The following is a 20556-nucleotide window of genomic DNA, read 5'->3' on the forward strand; positions in this document are numbered from 1 at the left end:
TGAAAAGAGTATATACATTCTGAGGTGAGGTTTTACTCTGAGGCTTAAGTTTCGGAAGAAGGTTCATGTGTCAGATGAGACTCTGTGCAGACGCTGAGAAGCATCCCCCACTTTGAAAACCCAGATGTTGGTGCTTCTCTGTCTGGTAATGGCATATGTATTGCCTGTGGTCAGACAGTTGGAAACCCTGTCTGTTTTTCTTGCTTGTATTTTCTCTGTTGGTATATGTATTTGATTAAAGTGATTGTTGACCCCTCAAAAGTTACTTCCCTTTTGGAAAAGCAGATCTAAGAACCTGTACAGCAGGCCCTTCTGGGTGCCAGGGTGCTTACTGCTACAACTTGTCAAGCAATTATTCACCCCTCATTAAGGGAGAGTGACTAGGTCTCAGTTCATGAGGATAATGTGATTGGCACAGGCTGTTTTCCAAGACAGCCACTCTTTTAACTGACCCTGTAAAAGTGAGTCATTCTAAATGAAAGGGGGAAGGTGTGGAATCTTTGTATTTAGGATCACCTAACGAGATGGAAGAGGTGACAGGGATGAAATGTCAATGGAACATCCCTCCCCTACATAGAAAGCACCAGGGGCTTCTTGTTGCCTCCTAGATCAGTCATGTGCCACTCTTTCTAACCCCTTTCGAGATCTTCTTGAGAGAGATATTGGAGTAGTTTGTCATTTCCTTCTCTGGATCATTTGACAGGTAAGGAAACTGAGGCAAACAAAGTTAAGAGACTTGCCCAGGGTCACACAGCCAGTAAGTGCTTGAAGCTGGATTTGAACTCAGATCTTGCTGACCCCATATGCAAATTGTTGGGCATTTAAAGCCCTTCTCGCTCTGGCTTTAACCTCCCATTACAAGTTTACTTCCCCTTCATGAATTTTATATTTCAGCAAAATGGGCCATGCAATATTCCTTCTTCTTGCCATTGTCCAGGGCATCCTGTGCCTGGAATCATCTGGGAATCCATAGCTTTCTTCCCAGCTCAGCTCAAGGGCCACATACTACAGAAGGCTTTTCCAAATCCCCAGCCTCTTAGTAATGACCCAGTATTCACTCTGTTTTCTTTGTATTAACTTATTCATGTACGTGCTGTTCCTTCCATGGAAGGCCAGCTCCCTGAAGGCAGGGTCTGTTTTTTCCCTTATGTCCCCAGTGCCTGTCACATAGCTAGTGCCGAATAAATGATTATTGATTGATTAAAAGGACTAAAATATCTTTTAAAAAGGACTGAGAAACCCCTCCTCTCACTCCACCAGGCAAAGTTTGATGTCTGTGTCGCTTGCCCATCTCACTGGGGCGCTTGTGCTTAACTATAATACATGGCACTTAATACATGGTGAGCATTTTCCTCCAAAGATCAGGATTTTCTAGTATTAAAAATAAGCACATTTATATATTGAAAATATATATATATTGTCCCTAGTTGTGACCAAGTGTTGATCCTTGGGTACCTGTTTATTTTGCCCACCTCTAGTTTTGATTCTGTGCTTAAGTAATTGGGGAAAAGAAGTGATCAATATTTCCATGTTTGGGGGGAAAACAATGTTCTCAAAAATAAAGGTCATGTTAATTTCTGAAATGATTACTTGTGGACGGCATGTTTTGTGAAGGAATTGTCTGCTGTCCACTGCAGAAGCTGCCTCTGAAGGTCATGCCCCTAGAAGAAGCTGTGAAATTGATCCAGATCTCGGAGAGAGCCCGCCAAGGCCGTCTGAGAGCCATTTTCATGCGGCAGATCTATTATCAAGATATCAAAGGAAAACAAGCCCGGCTTCATGGGGAGAATGCCCAGGACCTGAACGGTGCTGCCACCCGGATTCAAAAGGTGCTAGTCTGTTTGTTTGCGGGGGGGGGGGGGGGGGGGGGGAGGGTGGACACCTGGCTTGGGCAGTTAGAAACTCACAAAACTGGGAATGAGATCACCAGTGGCCACTGTGTGAAGAGGAGTGACTTGGGCCAGGAGCTCACTGATAAAACACACCCTAAACCCTCTTGCAACATCCTTGGATTTAATTCCAAGAGGCCTGACCAGTCATGTGTAGGGGAAATAGCCAATCACTTCCCTGAACAGAGATGAAGGCTGGAACTCCAGAGGTATTCCCCTTAAACTTCTTCGGAAGATACTGATGCTGTTTGGCCAATGTTAGCTAAACTTTCATAGTAGAAGACCTGTTTGATAAATAGAGGTCAAATTGTGAGATTTGAGCTGAGAATTTTTCAATGACTTTAGCTACTTCTTAGAACTGGTTTCTGTTTTTGTTTTAGTTTGTGGTGAGGGAGGGCGGAGGGAACTTGCACTTGGGATTTGTTGGAATAGGTATCCCCAGTGAGAGCCAGCATGGTGTCACAGACAGGTCACTGGAATCAGAAAAACCCAGGTTCAAGAATATTTACTAGATTGTGATCATGGAAGTCACATTCTCTCAGCTTCAGTCTCTCAATTTCCTCATCTGTATAAACTGAGGAAATTTGATTTGATGTCTTTCAAGATTCCTTCCTGCCTCAAATATATGGTCCTAAGAACTGTGGACAAATCTATGCCAAATTCCCTCTACCATTATAAATGAACTGCTTTTATGTAATTGCGAAAGATTCTAAGATGTCTTCAAAGTTCAGTGACCTGCTCAGGGTATGTCAGAAGTGGAACTTGGAACTCATATATCCTGATTCCATCCTTAGCTCTGTAGCCACTAGATCACTCTGTTTCTTTCTTAGAAATTAGTTTTTTAAAAAATAGGAACCACAAATTCCTTTCATTTCCAGGCCATTTCTTCAACATTACCAATGAAGTCTATTGACATGGGGACAGGACTTCTCTGTGGGGGTCCCAAATACAAAGGGGCAAAGTGATGAAACCATTTCCTCATGCCAACAGACTCAATGAAGTAAAAGCAAGTTCAGCTAACACTGGGCAGTGAATTGGACCAGTGGCCACATGACTGCTGATTATAGAGAAATCAATTTTGGGGTGACAAGTTCCGCCTTTGGGGATCAGGAGGAAACATTCTGACTTCATGACCAGAATGAAACCAACATGCCTGCTGGGGACAGGGTGGTGGCATAGTATGGGCAGCCTTCTTTTACATTAGAACGAGCCAATTGATCTAACAATTCCTGTTTCTAATCCAGTTTTGGCGCTCATTCCATCAGTATAAGAAAACTCTCAGGGAAAAGGAAGAAGAAATGGTATTTCTGGGAATGGTGAGTCTTCATGCAAAAAGTGAAACTTTTACCTGGTTTAATTTCCCTTAGTCACTTCTCTATCTCTGCTCTTTTTCCATTGCTTTTTTTTCTCTCTCTACCTCTTTCTTTCCCTCTCCCTGTTTCTGTCTCTGTCTCTTTCTGATTTCATGGGAAATCTCTTATGTCTTCATTTTCGAAAATTTTTAAGTTTAAGGGGATTTTGTAATCAAAGAAATAGAGACCCAAATGGCCAACGGTGGGAAACTCTGGACTGGCCTTCATTAACAAATGTTTGGCTAAAACAATTGTGTCTTTCTGGTCACCAGCCCTCCATCTCTCCCTGGAATGGGTTGGCCTGGGATCTGCCCCATCTTGGGAATTCTCTTCCTCCTCCTTTCAGGTTCTTGAAGTCCCTGGTTTCTTTCAAAACTTATCCTAGGAACTTTCTCCCACTTGAGACCTTACTTGACTTTCTCAAGGTGTTAATATCCTGTACCCTTGGCCGCCATCTCCAGGGGATGGTGGAGAGCATTTACTTTGGGTTGTTAGACAGAAATTTCTGGGTACATTTTGTTCATCGTGGCACACCATCTCTCCCTGTATACCTCTTTCTGTCCCCTCCCGTAGTCACCACTCTAATATATGTCCTGGCCTGGGGGCTGCTAGCTCCTGCCTCATGGCCATCAGTGCCAGAGAACTGCAGATTTTTTACTTCCCTGGAGTTCGTTGTCTGAGTCCCCCTTTCTTCTACCCCCAGACTTAGAAGGCTACAGGCTTCACAGCCTCTTGAAGGAGTATCTGATCTACACTATCAGGTCTCCATTTTTTTTTCTGTATTCACACCACGATCTCTTTTCTATTGCCCAATGGCTCCTGGATGTTTTGTAGTACAGTCCTGGGTCCAATGAAGGCATTTGTTTTAGTTCCTCTTTGGCTGCTTTGTCATTATTCAGCCAAGTGCTATTTTGGGGTGTTTGTTGGAGCATGTATGTGAGAGCTGGGCTCCTCCAAGACCTTTGGAGAGACATTGTAATGACAAATCTTCTCTTGTCCCTGTCAGCGTCAGGAGACACCTCAGTGCCAGGCCTCACCCTCCTCTCATGATGAGGACATCACCAGTCCTCTGAATGAGGAGGGGAGGTGCCAACATTCCCAGAGGTGCACTCACAGAAGTAGACCCCTCTGCCACCACAGGGCACTGAACAGAAGGTGCCCCTGGTTTAATGCTAGCCCTAGGGATAGGTCCCAGACCATGTATAGTAGAAGGCATTGAGAGAACCTTAGAAATTGTTCAGTTCAGTTCAACAGTGAGAGGGTCCAATGGTGGAAACCTCCAAGGACTCTTCAGGGATGTTTAGGAAACCCCTTGGGTATGGAACACATTCATGCAGGGTAGGAAGGCTAGGAAGGGTGACTGGGACCAGATCCTGAAGCATCTGACAGCTGGTCAATGAATATTATTAAACTCTTATGTTGTGCCAAGCACTAGGCTAAGGGCTGGGGATTCAAAGAAAGGAAAAACCAGTCTCTGCCTGCAACAAGTGTACATTCTTATGGAGGACCTGGCATGTAAATAAGTAGATACATACAGGATATATGGTTGGTTGTTGTCCTTTGTCCTGGAAGAGGATCACAAGGACATCACGATGTTGGAGTCAAGTTTCAGTGTGCCTGACTACAACTCCACCTCACTTCTGGCACAAATAGTCCATATGAATGTTTGGAGTGGAGATGGCTCTAAATTTGGGCATCTCACATATCTTTTGAGCACTGCAAAAATTCTGCTTTACTTCTAGAGCACAGCTCCATCTTTGATGTGGGCATGCCATGCTGAGAGATCCTGTGTCAGTATTTCCCATGTCATGCAGTCCATTCTGAGATTCTTCAGAGAGACCTTGAGAGCGTCTTTGTATTTCTTCTTCTGACCACCATAGGAGTGCCTGCCTTGTGTGAGTTCTCCATAAAATAGTTTTTTAGGCAACTTACAGTTGACATTTGAACAGTATGACCAACCCATCTGAATTGCACTCCCTGCAGTAGAATGTGAAGGCTTAGAAGTTCAGCTCAAGAAAGGACCTCAGTATCCTTATCTTGCCAGGTGATTTTCAGAATCTTCCTAAGACAATCCAAATGTAAGCAATTCAGTTTCCTGGCGTGGCACTGGTTGACTGTCCAGGTTTCACAGGCATACAACAATGAGGTCAGTATAACAGTTCTGTAAACCTTCAGTTTGGTAGTCAGTCTAACATGTATTTTCTCCCACATTTTCCTTTGGAGCCTCCATGAGTGATTCCATGTTCATCCTTTCTGAAGGCATTTGACAACATGGGTGAAAACATCCTGCTAAAAAGCGTAGGAGCAAGCACAAAGTTCTCTTTGCTCCATTAGCGACTGGGAAAGTGTGAGAACTTTGTCCACTATTGACCACTCAGGCAAGCATGCCATCATGGGACTGGAACCTAATACTGATGAACTTCTCTAGGCAACCAAATGTTGACTTAATTTTTTGTAAGCCCTCAAAACTGACAGTATCAAAGACCTTGGTCAGATCAATGAACACTCTGTTTAGACCTCTGTGTTCTACCTTTGGTATTTCTCCTGGGGTTATCAGGCAAAAACATATTGACCATTCCTTGACTTTTTCTGAAGCTACACTGGATCTTAGGTAGATGACCATCTTCTAGGTGAAGGATCAGCCTACTAATAAGGACTCTGGGAAAAATTTTGCAAGCAATGATTAAGAGAGACCCCGCTGAGATTGTCACAAGATAATCTAAAATTTCCTTTACCTTTATAGAGATGGACAATAGAGACATCCTTGAACCTCCTCTTGCTGTATAACCCAGAAAATGTATATTAGCATTTGAAAGGGTGGTATACCCCCTTCCTTGTAAATCTCATCTGGAATAGAATCAGTACCAGGCACTTTGCCACATGAGAGGAGCCAGATGGCACTCAAAACCTCATTTTCAGTTGGAACTTCAGCTAGGGAGGGATTGACTTCAACCTGAGGTGTATCATCTGTGGCTTCAGCATTGATTGATGGCTGTCTGTTGGGAACACAGAAGTGTTCAGCCCATCTCTCCAGGGTCATGTCCTTATCACTAATCAATGTGGCTCCATCAGCACTGAATAGCTGAGAGGTACCATAAGTCTCTTTGGCCTATAAATAGCCTTCAGGGCATCATAAAAGTGCTTTGGACTGTTACTACCTGCATAAAATTGAATTTCATCTCCTTTATTATTGAGCCAAGAATTCTGGATCTCTCCAAGCTTTGTTTGTACTTTACTTTTGTTGGGATTAAATGCTGCCTTCTTAGAGACAGAAGAACTATCCTGCTGGTAAACCCTGTGAGGCTCTCATTTTTCTTTTTTCAGCTTCTGAATTTCACTATCATTTTCATCAAATCAATTTTGACATTTTTGAATCTTCTGCTCTGGATAAGCAAATGCATGCCATACACCAAATCTCTGAAAGCTGCCCACTCCTTTTCTGCTCCACTGATGCCAGCTGTGTGTTGGCTCAACTTATCCTTCAAATTGGCAATAAACTATTCTCCCTCATAGAAGTGCTCTAATCTGTTGACATTAATTCTTCTGGTAGTTGTCTTGTCTTGGAGCCACTGCTTTTGTTGAATGTAAATGTTTGGCTTAGAGAGGATAAATCTATGATCAGTCCAGCACTCTGCACCACACATTTCTTTTGTCACTTTCATACACTGTCTCTTCTCCTTACAACCACACTGTCTATTACGTGTCAGTGTTTGCTGTGAGGGTATATCCATGAAGTTTTGTTGATTTTAGGTAAGTGGAAGACAGTATTGGTGAAGAGAAGATCATGGAATGCACAAGTCTTCAATAGTAAATGACCTTTGCTGTTGCTGTTTCTGACTCCTTTCCTCTCAAAGACTCCCTGCCAAGTCTGGTTGTCTGTGCCTACTCTTGTGTTAAAGTTACCTAGAATTATCAGTTTGTCCTCTTTTGGCACATTGATGATAAGGGTCTCTAGGTCTTCATTAAATTTTTCTTTGACCTCATCAGTGTTTGTCATGGTGGAAGCATAAGTCCTGATGGTCGTGGCGTGATGTTTTCTTGCAAGTGGCAATCGCTTTGTCATGAGCCTGTCATTCACTCCTTTTGGCAGACATACAAGCCTGTTGACTAGATTAGTTTTGATTACAAAACCTATGCCAACTTCACAGTTCTCCCCATCACTGTGGTCACTTAAGAAAAACATGTATCCAGATCCAACTTGAGTAAGCTGGCCTTCATTTGCCAGCTTTGTTTCACTCAGGCTGCTATTTGGCTGGGAAACCTTCTCTTGCAACAAAAGTTTTTCATTTTTCAGGATTTTGTGTTGTCCATAAGCATGTTCACATGCCATATACCAATAATGAATAGATTCATCTTTGCAGGAGTTTTTGTCATTTTTTTGTGTTTCAATCATATGGTGGGATCCCCACCTGCCATAGTAAACAGACCAGAATTGGGTAAGCAGACAGTTTTTAGGGCACTTTTTCTAGCCCTTTCTTCACACTGAGAAGTGAATAGTGTGGTCCTTATAGGGCTGCTGAGTCCCAATGTTGCTTCCAGTGAAAAGATGACCCTATGGCTTGGGCCTCCTGTGTGCAAGGTTGTGATGACAGCTCCCAGTATATCCTCATCTGCTGCTTTATTACTTGCCTGTTGCCAGAGGACTTTGAGATATACAAAAATGCTAAAATGATATGACTGATGTCTTTTTTCCTCACTCATAAATTGGATTTAAGTGAGATAGAGTTGCATGAAGTTCTTGGCCTCACTATATTCCAGGATTATCAAATTCCAATGACAAGACAAAATCCAGGTGATAACCCAGAATGCAGTGAATGACCTTGGTGTCTTTGATGTGTGACCAAGGTCTAAGCACACCCCAGTGCCTGTTTAAGCCACCTTCGTGACCATTGGAACAAATTGTTCTCATCTGCCCATTTCGCTTGGGTCAGCCTTCACATGTTTGTGGTAGACATACCCACCTACCCCCAACTTACTGAAGGTTTTGGGATCCTTCAATTATCCTCAAACTGGTTTAGCCCATCTGCCAAAAAGTTTTGCCAGGGTGTGGCCACTGAGCATGCTATAGCTTCTTAGAGCAATGGGTGAGAATTGGGTGGATCAGGTAGACACCAAATGGATAAGCAGCCCTCACACCAGAGATGTTAGTACTCTCTGAACACACCCTACACTCCACAAGAACCATAAAATGTACATGGAAAGTAATCTGAGCAGGGAGAATTGGAAAGACCTTCTTCAATGGATGGGTTTCCAGTCTCCTACTGCAGGAAGCCAGGGAGTAGAAGACTGTGAGGAGGGGGCAGAGCATTCCACAGAGGTGACAGCCAGTACAAACACATGGGACAGGCTGTGGAGCTTCCTACTTGAAGAATGGCAACTGGGCCAGGTCTGGATTGAAAAGAAAGTGGAGGATGATTAGAGCAGTCCTGAGAAATAAAGGTCTGTGATGAGGCAGAGATGTGGCCCTGGAGTGTGGGTCAGTCACAGGGTAAGAGATTATAGTCTAACCTACCATTTTATAAATCAGGAAACTGAGACCCAAAGAGATTGTGACTCACCCAAGTTCACACAGGTAGTTAAGTGAGAGAGGAAGAATATAAGGTGATGTTAGAGGGAAAAAAAGTCCTCACTTATTAGATGCTAGAATCAGAACTGTCAACTGTGTGTCAATAAATAGGTAAAACATTTAATGAGTGCTTACTATGTGCCAGACACATGCTAAATACTGAGGGGACAAATGCAAGCAAGACCCAAGGTGGCTCCTGCCTTCAAGGAGCTTATATTCAGGGAGCTGGGAAGGAGTACAGGCAGAGGCTAAGGCAAAAGCTGGAGTCGCTGAGCTGTCCGTGGTGCTGAGGGCCATGGTGGATAAAAGATTGCCAAAGAAGAAGACCATGCCTTCAGAGAAATAGTGACATGACTTGCACTTGACTTTGTTTTGAGTGAGGGAGGGCTGTGCAGGTCACCAGCCTCACTTCTCCTCCAGAGCCATCTGAATCCAGTGACCAGATATTCATCAGGATGACTGGAGATGACCCAGGATGCACAGGGAGACTTTGACCCCTTTAGGCCAAGGTCTTTGCAGGTACTCATTTAGGATGAGGCAACGCCCATTCATTGAATAAGACTGTTTAAAAAGTAGGCAGGGCATGGCCCCTTTAATGAGACTAAGGAAAACAAAGACATCAGGCTGGGAGGGAAACAGCAACAGTTATTATTGCTAATCTCTCTAAAGCTAGGAGGGTCCAGAATAGCCCTCAGGCAGGGGCCCATTGGTGTCCCAGGTTCAGAGTGCAGTAGGTTTAAATCTGGATGGCCAAAAGATGCCCAGCTGACTGGGTTTTACTGGCTAGTTCCTTTCCTCTCCTCTGCTCTGCTCTCCCAAAACCTTAAACCTACTGCACTAGGGTGGATAGGTGGGTGGAGTGTAAGCAGTGTGGGGAGAAGATGTCCAGGAGGTAACCCATAAAAGGTCACAGGTTGGCTGTGTGTAGACAAATTAATTGTAGACCAAACGGAACAAGGCCTAGACATCATCAGAAAAGTCACCATAACACGTCTACACAGATGGAGTATTATGTATCACCATGGCCATGCTGGCCTCCCTGCATATCCCATCTCTCCTGCCTGTAATGCCATCCTTCCTCATCTCAGCCTCCCAGCTTCCCTGGCTTCCTTTAAGGCTATGCCCAAATCCCATCTTCTTCAAGGGGCTCTTGCCCAGTCCACTGCTTTCCTCAACTGTTACTGCCTTCCATCTACTCTGTACATGTCCTGTATGTATGGCTGTTTGTATGTTGTCTTGCTTATTAGAATACGATGAGCTCTTTGAAGTCTAGGGCTGATATCACCTTCCTTTGTGTCACTGGGGCTTAGCAATGGGCCTGGCACACAGTAAGTCCTTAATAAATGCTTAGTGACTTATTGATAGATTCATCTTTTAAAATGCGTATTGAGAACTGGAAAAAGTCTTAAGAAAAATACCCTTCCTTTGCCCAACTTTACGCCCACAAATTCGATAATCTAAATGAGATGGATGAGTATTTTAAAAATACAAATTGCCCAGATTAACAGAGGATGAAGTTGAATACTTAAACAACTCCATCTCAGAAAAAGAAATTGAACAAGCCATCAATGAACTCCCTAGGATAAAATCTCCAGGGCCAGATGGATTCACAAGTGAATTCTATCAAACATTTAAAGAATAGTTAATTCCACTACCATATAGACTATTTGGGAAAATTGGGGAAGGAGTCCTCCCAAATTCTTTCTATGATACAAATATGGCTTTGATACCTAAACCAGGAAGAGACAAAGCAGATAAAGAAAATTATAGACCAATTTCCCTAATGAATATAGATGCAAAAATTTTAAATAACATTTGAGCAAAACAAATACAGCATCTTATCACGAGATTAATATGTTATGATCAGGTAGGATTCATACTAGGAATGCAGGGCTGGTTCAATATTAGGAAAACTATTAGCATTATCGATCGTATCAACAACAAAACTAACAAAAACCACATGATTATCTCAATAGATGCAGAAAAAGCTTTCAACAAAATACAACACTCATTCCTATTAAAAACACTGGAGAACGTAGGAATAAAGGGAACTTTCCATAAAATAACAAGCAGTATCTATCTAAAACCTTTAGCAAGCATTATATGCAATGGGGACAAGCCAGATGCATTTCCAATAAGATCGGGGGTGAAACAAGGATGTCCATTATCACCACTATTATTCAATATGGTACCAGAAATGTTAGCTGTAGCAATTAGACAAGATAAAGAAACTGAAAGAATAAGAATAGACAAAGAAGAAACTAAGTTATCACTCTGTGCAGATGATATGATGATTCACTTAGAGAATCCCAGAGACTCAAGTAAAAAACTACTTGAAATAAAAAACAACTTTGGCAAAGTTACAGGTTACAAAATAAACCTGCACAAATCTTCTGCATTCCTATATATTAGCAACAAAATCCAACAGCAAGAGATAGAGAAGTCACATTTAAAGCTAGGGTAGACACTATAAAATACTTGGGAGTTTACCTGCCAAAACAAACGCAGGGACTATATGAACACAATTACAAGACACTTTTTGCACAAATAAAGTCAGATTTAAGTAAGTGGAAAAACATCAGTTGCTCATGGGTAGGCCGAGCTAATATAATGAAAATGACAATTCTACCTAAATTAATTTACTTATTTAGTGCCATACCAATTAAACTATCAGATAATTATTTTCTAGATCTGGAAAAAATAATATCAGAATTCATCTGGAAGAACAAAAGGTCCAGAATATCAAAGGAACTAATGAAAAGAAATGCTGGGGAAGGTGGCCTGGCACTACCAGATCTCAAATTTTATTATAAAGCAGCAATTATCAAAACCACTAGGTATTGGCTAAGAAACAGAAGGGTAGACAAGTAGAATATACTTAGCACTCAAGACACAGTAGGCAAGGATTATAGCAGCTTCCTGTTTGATAAACCCAAGGACTCCAGCTTCTGGGATAAGAACTCACTGTTCGACAAAAATTGCTGTAAAAACTGGATAACAGTGTGGTGGAAACTAGGCATAGACCCATGCCTGATACCATACACAAGAATAAAGTCCAAATGGTTATGTGATCTAGGTATAAAGATTGATACCATGAACAAACTGGAGGAGCAAGGAATAGTGTATTTGGCAGATTTATGGAGAAGGGAAGAATTTTTGACTAAAGAAGAGATAGAAAGTATTATGAAATGCAAGATGGATAATTCTGATTACATTAAATTGAAAAGTTTTTGCACAACCAAACCCAATGCAACCAAAATTGGGAGGGATGTAGTAAATTGGGAAAGAATTTTTACCGCTTATCTCTGGGATAAAGGCCTCATTTCTAGAACATATAGAGAACTGACTCAATGTGTAACTATACAAGTTATTCCCCAATTGATAAAGGATCAAAGGATATGAACAGGCAATTTTCAAAGGAAGAAATTAAAGATATCTATAATCATATGAAAAAATTCTGTAAATCACTTTTGATTAGAGAGATGCAAATCAAAACAACTCTGAGGTACCACATCACACCTATAAGATTGGCAAACATGACAGAACAAGAAAATGATAAATGCTGGAGAGGATGTGGGAGAGTTGGAAGACTAATTCATTGTTGGTGGAGCTGTGAGCTCATCCAACCATTCTGGAGAGCAGTTGGGAACTATGCCCAAAGGGCTACAAAAATGTGCATACCCTTTGACCCAGCAATATCGCTACTAGGACTGTATCCCCAAGAGATCATAAAAATGGGAAAGGGTCCCACATGTACAAAAATATTTATAGCAGCACTCTTTGTTGTTGCCCAAAACTGGAAGTCAAGGGGATGCCCATCAATTGGGGAATGGCTGAATAAATTATGGTATATGAATGTAATGGACTACTATTGTGCCATAAGAAATGATGAACAATAAGACTTCAGGGAGGCCTGGAAGGACTTATATGATCTGATGCTGAGCAAAAGGAGCAGAACCAGGAGAACTTTGTGCACAGCAACGACCACAGTGTGCGAGAGTGTTTTCTGGTAGACTTGGAATTTTGTAATAATGCAAGAACTTAAAAAAAAAATTCCCAATGGTTTTCTAAGGCAAAATGCCTACCACACTCAGAGAAAGAACTATGGAATTCATTCGCAGAATGTAGCAGATCATGTTTGTGTGTGTGTGTTTGCGTATTACATTTTGTTATATGATTTCTTCCATTTATTTTAGTTCATCTACATAGCATGGCTATAGTGAAAACGTATTCAATAGGAAAGTATGTGTAGATCCTATATGGAATTGTATGCCATCTTGGGGAGGCAGGGGGGAGGTGTGGGGGGTTAAAATCTAAGTTTTATGGTAGTGATTATAGAACATTAAAAGAAATAAAATAAAATAAAATAAAATTACCCTTCTCCTAAAACCGTAGGTCGTAACAGTGCATAGAGCCCTGGGCCTGAAGTTGGGAAGACCCATCTTCCTGAGTTCAAATGTGGCCTTAGATACTTACTAGCTGTGTGACCCTGGGCAAGTCATTTCACCCTGTTTGCCTCAGTTACCTCATCTGTTAAATGAGCTGCAGAGGGAAATGGCTATCTCCTCCAGTATCTTCACCAAGAAAACCCCAAATGGGGTCAGGAAGAGTCAGACATGGCTGAAAAGTGACTGAACAAAGAACTAGTATTTATAAAACACTTTTAGATTTTCAAAGTGCTTTACATGTATAATCTCATTTGATCCTCACAGTAATTTGATTGGTATTCTCATCATCCCCATTTTACAGATGGGGAAACTGAGGATGGGAGCAGTTAGATGACTTGCCAAAGGTCACACCATTGATGGATGTCAGAATCAGGATTTGAAATGAAATAAAGATAGAGTGAGAATGAATGAATGAAAAACATTTATGAAGCACTTAGTAAATGTTGGTCACTGAATTTAACATGAATTTATTATCTAAATTCTGGAGTACTATACTTGCTTTAAAAAATGGTTTTATGGAAAAGCCCCAGTGACCTTCCAACGCATTAGATGTATGGAAGTCTGAAGTTCTGGACAAAATGATAAAGAAGTTCTCAGAGGTTTCCAATAAATAAATTCATGACTGATGACTCCATGAAGAGATTGTTGATGGTCTCTGGCTAATCTTTGAAGGGAGCCACACTCTGCTCCATGAGATCTCCCCTGGTGGTGCTGTCAGGAGGAAGGACCTAAGGTGGTGTGGGAGGTGCAGGGTACATGGGCTGCTGTTCTCACTCAGTATTGATTCCTTCCCTTTCTTTACCAGTTAGTGTCTGCATTGCTCCTCCTGTCTCTCCTTTCTGTTTTGTCTTGTAATATCATGCTTTTTAAAAATCTGTGTGTGTGTGTGAGAGAGAGAGAGAGAGAGAGAGAGAGAGAGAGAGAGAGAGAGAGAAGGAGAGAGAGAGAGAAGGAGAGAGATCTCCCCGATACAGCTGTAATCTCCTACTCTTGTATTTCCCCTTGTCTAGCATTCTGAAGATGTAGTAAGAGGTCAATCAATTCCTGTTGAGTTGAATGCAGTTGATTTGTATATTACACCAGTATGGGGGTGAATTTTACAGGTTTTCATTTCTTCCTAGGGAGCCCAATTTACCTAGCAGTTTCAATTGGAAGCATTGAGGCATAAAACATGACTAAAAAATACCATTTATCCCTTGGAATAGACATCTAAATAGAGAGATAATGAATGAATTTTCTCATCACTTTTCTCATGGCTCTCATCTACTAATATGTGGGCTTTTTTAGATATACCTTATGCATTTCTGTCTCTCTCAGAATAGCAATAGTGATCATTGGAGGTAAACACATATTGAAAGGATATTCCTTTCAAAGGAAAAATGAAGATGAAAATTATTTCTGTTTGTATCAAAGAGTTACAACTTGTATTTTACCTTGAGGAGGGGCAGTTCTTGAAGTAGGAAAAATACAAAGGTCTTTTGCTGCCCACTTGGTGTTTTTTGCAGGAAACAGTTGGCTGTTTTTTCTTCCTCTATTTTAGGTTTATTATTTTCTTTCACTTTCAAATGCCCCATGCCTTTTTCTTCTGGTTTCTAAGGAAAACAAATGAACCAGACAGCTATGCCTTGATATATATGCCCAGTGCCACAGGTCATATCCCTTTGATGTACAGTCATGCCAGTCCTACAAAAATGACCATAGATCTTTGTGTGTAAACATGGTAAATTTGCTTTCCCAAAACTCCAGGACTTAGGCCAACTGGAAGGCCTTCTCCACCATCATCGTTAAGAATAGCAAAAAATGCTTTTGGCCCAACCCTTTTGGGAGAGACTTGCATAAAAGTCTATCGAATTTCATCAAATTTATTTTGCAGCACAGTTTAATTCCGGATTAAAACATCAGCCATATTTTATTTTTTTGAATGTTTCTATACTCTGATGGTTAGAAGAATCCAAAAATGACCACAGTGTTCTAGCTACTGCCTTCCCTGGTTAACTTCACTATCAGTACACGACTGAAGTGTTTGCATTTGTTTTCTGGAGAGTCTCTTTATTTTCTCTAAGCAAATCTGAAAATATGTCCCAGAGCTTTAGAAATGCATGCGTTCCTTGAGGGGTGACGCCATGTGATTCTACTGCACATGTTTTTCTTAATCGCAAATAAATCATGGTGTCTAAGACCTATCCAACTCTAAAAATAAGATAAATCTGACCAGAAAAACATCTATCATTTCACTGGAACCTTGATCTGCTTCTCCCGCCTCTCTTATTTCCAGGCTTCCCTTTGATCTAAGTCATTCACAAATATACTGAGACTTTCTTGTGACTGTGGTCTAACCCTCTTAGTGGGAGCCAGTCTCTTCCTTCCCAACGGTTTGAGTATCCTAAAAGAATCAAATAAAGGGGGAGGAAGTGTTGCCTTGTGTAAAAAATGCATCTTTTATACTTAGTTCATTTAGTAAAAACTAATTTAAATATGTGGTCACTCAAAAACAAGGGTTTTAACTCCTTGGGAATAGGCCAGACTTGACTGGTGAGGGCCTCATGTGTCCTACCACGCCAAGGCCACAAAAGCAATACTTAAGTTAACTCTGCCATCTTCTCACCAACCACTCTACCCTCATCTGGATACCTCTGTGTCCTCCTATCACTCACTGCATTCCACTTCTAGATGAATAATAAAAATCAATACTGCTACTCCTACTGGAAAGGGCATGTCAGTCTACTTCTGTGGCTCCATTCACCATTCCTGAGACATTCTAAATTAAAATGCCCCCTCCTTGGCCAAGTTATCCCCTTGATGTGTTGTTTCTCTCATTAAAAAGTCAGCTTCTGGAGAGCAGAGACTGCCTCCACTTTTGTATTTGTGTCAGTGTTTAGCAGAGTGCTTGGTAAGCAGTAAGTGCTAGCTAACTAAAAACTCTTTTGTTGGTTTTCTCATCCTGAGTCCCCACTGTTGTTTTTTCTTGGATTAACTTCAGTAGAGCAGAATCTACCTATAAAAGCAAATCTCCAACAAGGAATCTCTCATCTGTTTTGATATCATGAAAGATTCTTTGGTAAACACAATCATGGAGCCATATCACTTTAACAAACTTCTAATGGATGGTATCAACAAAGACGTAAAAGAGGAACACATGTTTTGGCTAAAGATGTTCCACACAGTCGTTGAAGATGCCCTGCACAGAGTCCAGCGAGAAGAGGGATTCCCTAGAAAGAATGATCACACAGTCACTGCCTTAATTCACACTCATCCTCTCTCACTTAGTTTATTGAAACAGTTTCCTAATTGATTTCCCTGTCCCAAGCCTCTCCCTACTCTTGTTCATTTTCCACACTGCTGCCAAAGAGATTTCCTTAAATATGCATCTGATCCTGTGATTCCTCTACTCAATAATGTCCAGTGGTTCCCTTTTGCCTGTAGATAAAACGTAAACTGCTCCTTTTATCTTTTAAGACCCTTCACAACCTGGCCTCAACCTAGCTTTCTGGCCCCAATGACCTCATGCACTCTGTGATCCAATTAAACAGATCTCTTTGTTCCTTCCATATAACATACCATTTCTCATCTTCTTGACTTTGCACAGACTTACCCTATTTCTGGAAAACATTCCCTCCTCACCTCTACCTCCTGGGAAACCTTTCTTCCTAAATTGAAGATCCATATTAAGCACCACCTTCAGCAATAAAATGTAGCATTGTTTCATTTATTGCGTTTTTATCTCCAGTGCCTAGAACAGTGCCTGGTATATAGAAGGCTTTCAATAAGTGTTTGCTGATTGAGTAATTGATTGGCTGGATGTTCCATTTCAGACACCATCTCTTCTTGGAAACCTTCCTTTACCCCTGAGCTGTTAATGCCCTTTCTCCCCAAATATATATGCCTTTGTCTAGCATTACAAATGGACAGTAACCCAGGGCCTGACACAACAAGAAGTCAAAGAGATAGATAGATTTAAAAACCTTTCATTTTTCATTTGAGCTATGTGGTCATGAGTCATGGAACCCCAGAATCTCTGAGCATGGCGGGAGGAGGTAGGCCATGCCCATCTTCAACAATGACTCAGGAACAAGATGTGACATCAGGAAGGGGTAATGAGCAGGAAACTTATGATCCCCGAAGGAGGAGTGTGTCATAAATGGATAGCCACATAGCTGCATTTGTGCCCCCATAATATGGAGAGAAAATTAGATGTACAATCTGAACCCCTCCTATGCCCTTTCACTACCCCTGTATACTCTGTGATCCAGTGACCCTGGATCCATCTCCCAACTCTGGGCATTTTCACTGGCTGCCCCCAGTGCCTAGAACCCCATGCCTCCTCACCTCTGCCTCCTGGCTTCCCTGGCTTTCTTCAGAGCTCAACTAAATCTCCAGTGCCTGCAAAAAGCCTTTCCCAATCCCTCTTAATTTTAGTGGGTTTTCTTCTGATACTGCCGCCTCCAATTCATCTGGCATAAATTGTATTTGACATAGTTGTGTTTGCATGTTGCCTCCCTCCTCACTCCTCAAGGATAGGTATGTTGCTTTGACCCTTCTTCACGTCCCCATTGCTTAGCATAGTGCCTGGACCCTAGTAGGCACTTAATAAATGTTTACTGCTTGATTGAATGAGTGGTCCCTCTATGGAGAATTTATGAGTGAACATGGACAATAATTATAGAAGCTGAGATTAAGTTGTGGTTTGAACTAGTGGAAGGAGGTCCCCATATTGGTGAGACCATGTGTGCACCATTGGACTCATTCCCGCTGATGCGTATGCCCCTTCCTTGGAACAGATTACAACCTCTCCCTGTCTTCTTATTGAGCCCAATTTATGCCCACGTTCTCCTCTAAGTGCTCCACAGAGAATGCACCCAACATTCTGGAAGTCTTCTTTTTGTATAGGTGATGTGTTGTCATGAAAAGAACTCTGGACTCAGAAAGAGGAGAACCCTGGGTACGAATCCCACCTTTACTGCTAGCTAGCTATTTTACCCTGAGCGTCTCACTTCACTGCTGATCCTTACCTTCCTTACTTAGAAGATGGTGATAGTGATATTATGGTACCTTCTTCCCAGAGTTTCCAGGTAGGATCTGATGAAATGATGTGAATGAAGGAGTTGGGAATCCTAAAGCATTACGGCATTTTCAGACTTCTGCAAGGAGACTCTTGTTGGTAATAGCCACCTGCAATTTGAATTCTTCTTAGTGGTGTTCCATGATTCATAGCCAGGTAGGCATGGTTACCTTGCACAAAACTTGCACTTTTATACTTCATTTGTGAGTTAATATACCTTGGCCTGAATAAAAATGACTTTGATCATTTAATCATATATAGAATGCTAGTCAGGAAGATGTTAGTTTCAATTCTGCCTCAAACACCTAGTAACAGTGTGACCCTGGGCAAGTCATTCAACCTCTCCCAACCTCAGTTTCTTCACCTTTAAAATGGCAATTATAATGACACCTGCTGCACATGACTATTGTGCGAACTTTGATAACATGTAAAATACTTTGCAGATTTTAAAGCTATATAAATGTTAGCTTTTTTTAAAAAGAAAAGTACCTTTTCTACTAATGGTTCATATATGTACTTATATTCACATATATATGAATCTATTAGTAGAAAAGTTACTCTTCGTATCTCTATCTGAAGATAGAGATGTATAGATATGTATCTATAAATGTATATCTATATACATATACATGGAGGGAGGGAAAGAGAAAGAGAGAGGGAAAAAGAGAGGAGAGGTGGGGAGGGGAGAGAAGGAGGGAGAGAGAAAACTGATTTTCTTTCTGATAGAAGGAACTAAAGTCTACTTGTATTCTTGCATATGTTCCTCTAATTAGTTAGAGGATTAATTCAAATTAATTGAATTTGATCCTGATGACCAACATATCTGGGTGATAGCACATGTATCTATAGATGGCTTATAATTGTAGTGGCACATTCACCATAACAAAACCTTTCTTGAAATCCAAGAGTTTTTCTAGATCTGATGTTTTCACTAGTACATTGCTGATTAAGGTATTCTCTCATTATCTTGAAATGGAACTTTCTGATTGTTTCCTTTTCCTACATTATGCTAATGCCTAAATCATTTGGCTTAGCCAGTCAGATCAGATTTTAGTATCCTCACAAGAAGTCTGGCAGGATGCCCAGGAGCACATATTTGGGAATGGCCTTGAAATCTACATAATGTGACATCATTGTTCATAACATCCCCCTCTTGTACTCCATACCAAACATATCTTGTACCTTTGTCTTATTTCCTAGATAGAGTATTTTAAATGCTTGTATTCTGAAATCTTCCAGCCAGAATAAACTGTATTCTTTCAAATGCATGTGCTCATTATTTTAATTGGCAGCCTCAGTGGAGTAGATCAAGCAAAGAACACTTCTATCCTAGATTTCTTTCTGGGGTTCCCTGTGACCTTCGGCATGTCAACATGGCCATCATCTATGTTAGATGTTCTACTGACTGTTATAATAAATTTTGCCTGGGAGAGCATTTGTTAAAGGGGAGGGCATGCTGATGGGTTTTGAAGTATCATACCCTGAAATGGAGGGAAAACCCTTCCTTTGAAATCCTTTAGTGAAACCAGTGACATGGGATGAAACTTTTTTTTTTATTAATTTTTAACATTTATTTTCACACAATTTTGGGTTACAAATTTTCTCCCCTTTTATCCCCTCCCCCCCCAAACCCGAGCTTTCTAATTGCCCCTGTGACCTATCTGCTCTCTCCTCTATCCTCCCTCCCTGCCCTTGTCTCCGTCTTCTCTTTTGTCCTGTAGGACCAGATAGCTTTCTTGACCCCTTAACCTGTATTTCTTGTTACCCAGTGGTAAGAACATTACATTTGGTCCTAACACTTTGAGTTCCAACCTCCTTAGCTCCCTCCCTCTCCACCCCTTCCCCTTGAAAGACAGGCAATTCAATATAGGCCATATCTGTTTAGTTTTGCAAATGATTTCCATACTAGTTGTGTTGTATAGGACTAACTATATTTCCCTCCATCCTATCCTGTCCCCCTTTACTTCTATTTTCTTATGGTCCTTTCCCTCCCCATGAGTGTCGACCTCGTATTGCATTCTCCTCCCCATGTCCTCCCCTCCATCCTTCCCCCCACCCTGCTTGTGCCCCTGTCCCCCACTCTCCTGTATTATGAGATAGGTTTTCCTATCAAAATGAGTGTGCATTATATTCTTTCCTTTAGTGGAATGTGATGAGAGTAGACCTCATGTTTTTCTCTTGCCTCCCCTCTTTATCCCACCACTAATAAGTCTTTTGCTTGCCTCTTTTATGAGAGATAATT

At 41.3% G+C, this 20556-nt stretch overlaps 1 protein-coding gene across 2 annotated transcripts in view; it reads left to right on the forward strand.

Annotated features, from left to right (window-relative positions):
- IQCA1 (IQ motif containing with AAA domain 1) overlaps nt 1-20556 on the forward strand; it is a 237585-nt gene that overhangs the window by 20416 nt on the left and 196613 nt on the right. For both annotated transcript variants that reach the window (XM_072640671.1, XM_072640672.1), the window contains exons 4-5: nt 1638-1829; nt 3134-3205. In XM_072640671.1, the coding sequence (XP_072496772.1) occupies nt 1638-1829; nt 3134-3205 (264 nt within the window). The remainder of the gene's footprint in view (nt 1-1637; nt 1830-3133; nt 3206-20556) is intronic.

Source organism: Notamacropus eugenii, chromosome 2 (genome assembly GCF_028372415.1).
Source record: "Notamacropus eugenii isolate mMacEug1 chromosome 2, mMacEug1.pri_v2, whole genome shotgun sequence".
NCBI lineage: Eukaryota > Metazoa > Chordata > Mammalia > Diprotodontia > Macropodidae > Notamacropus > Notamacropus eugenii.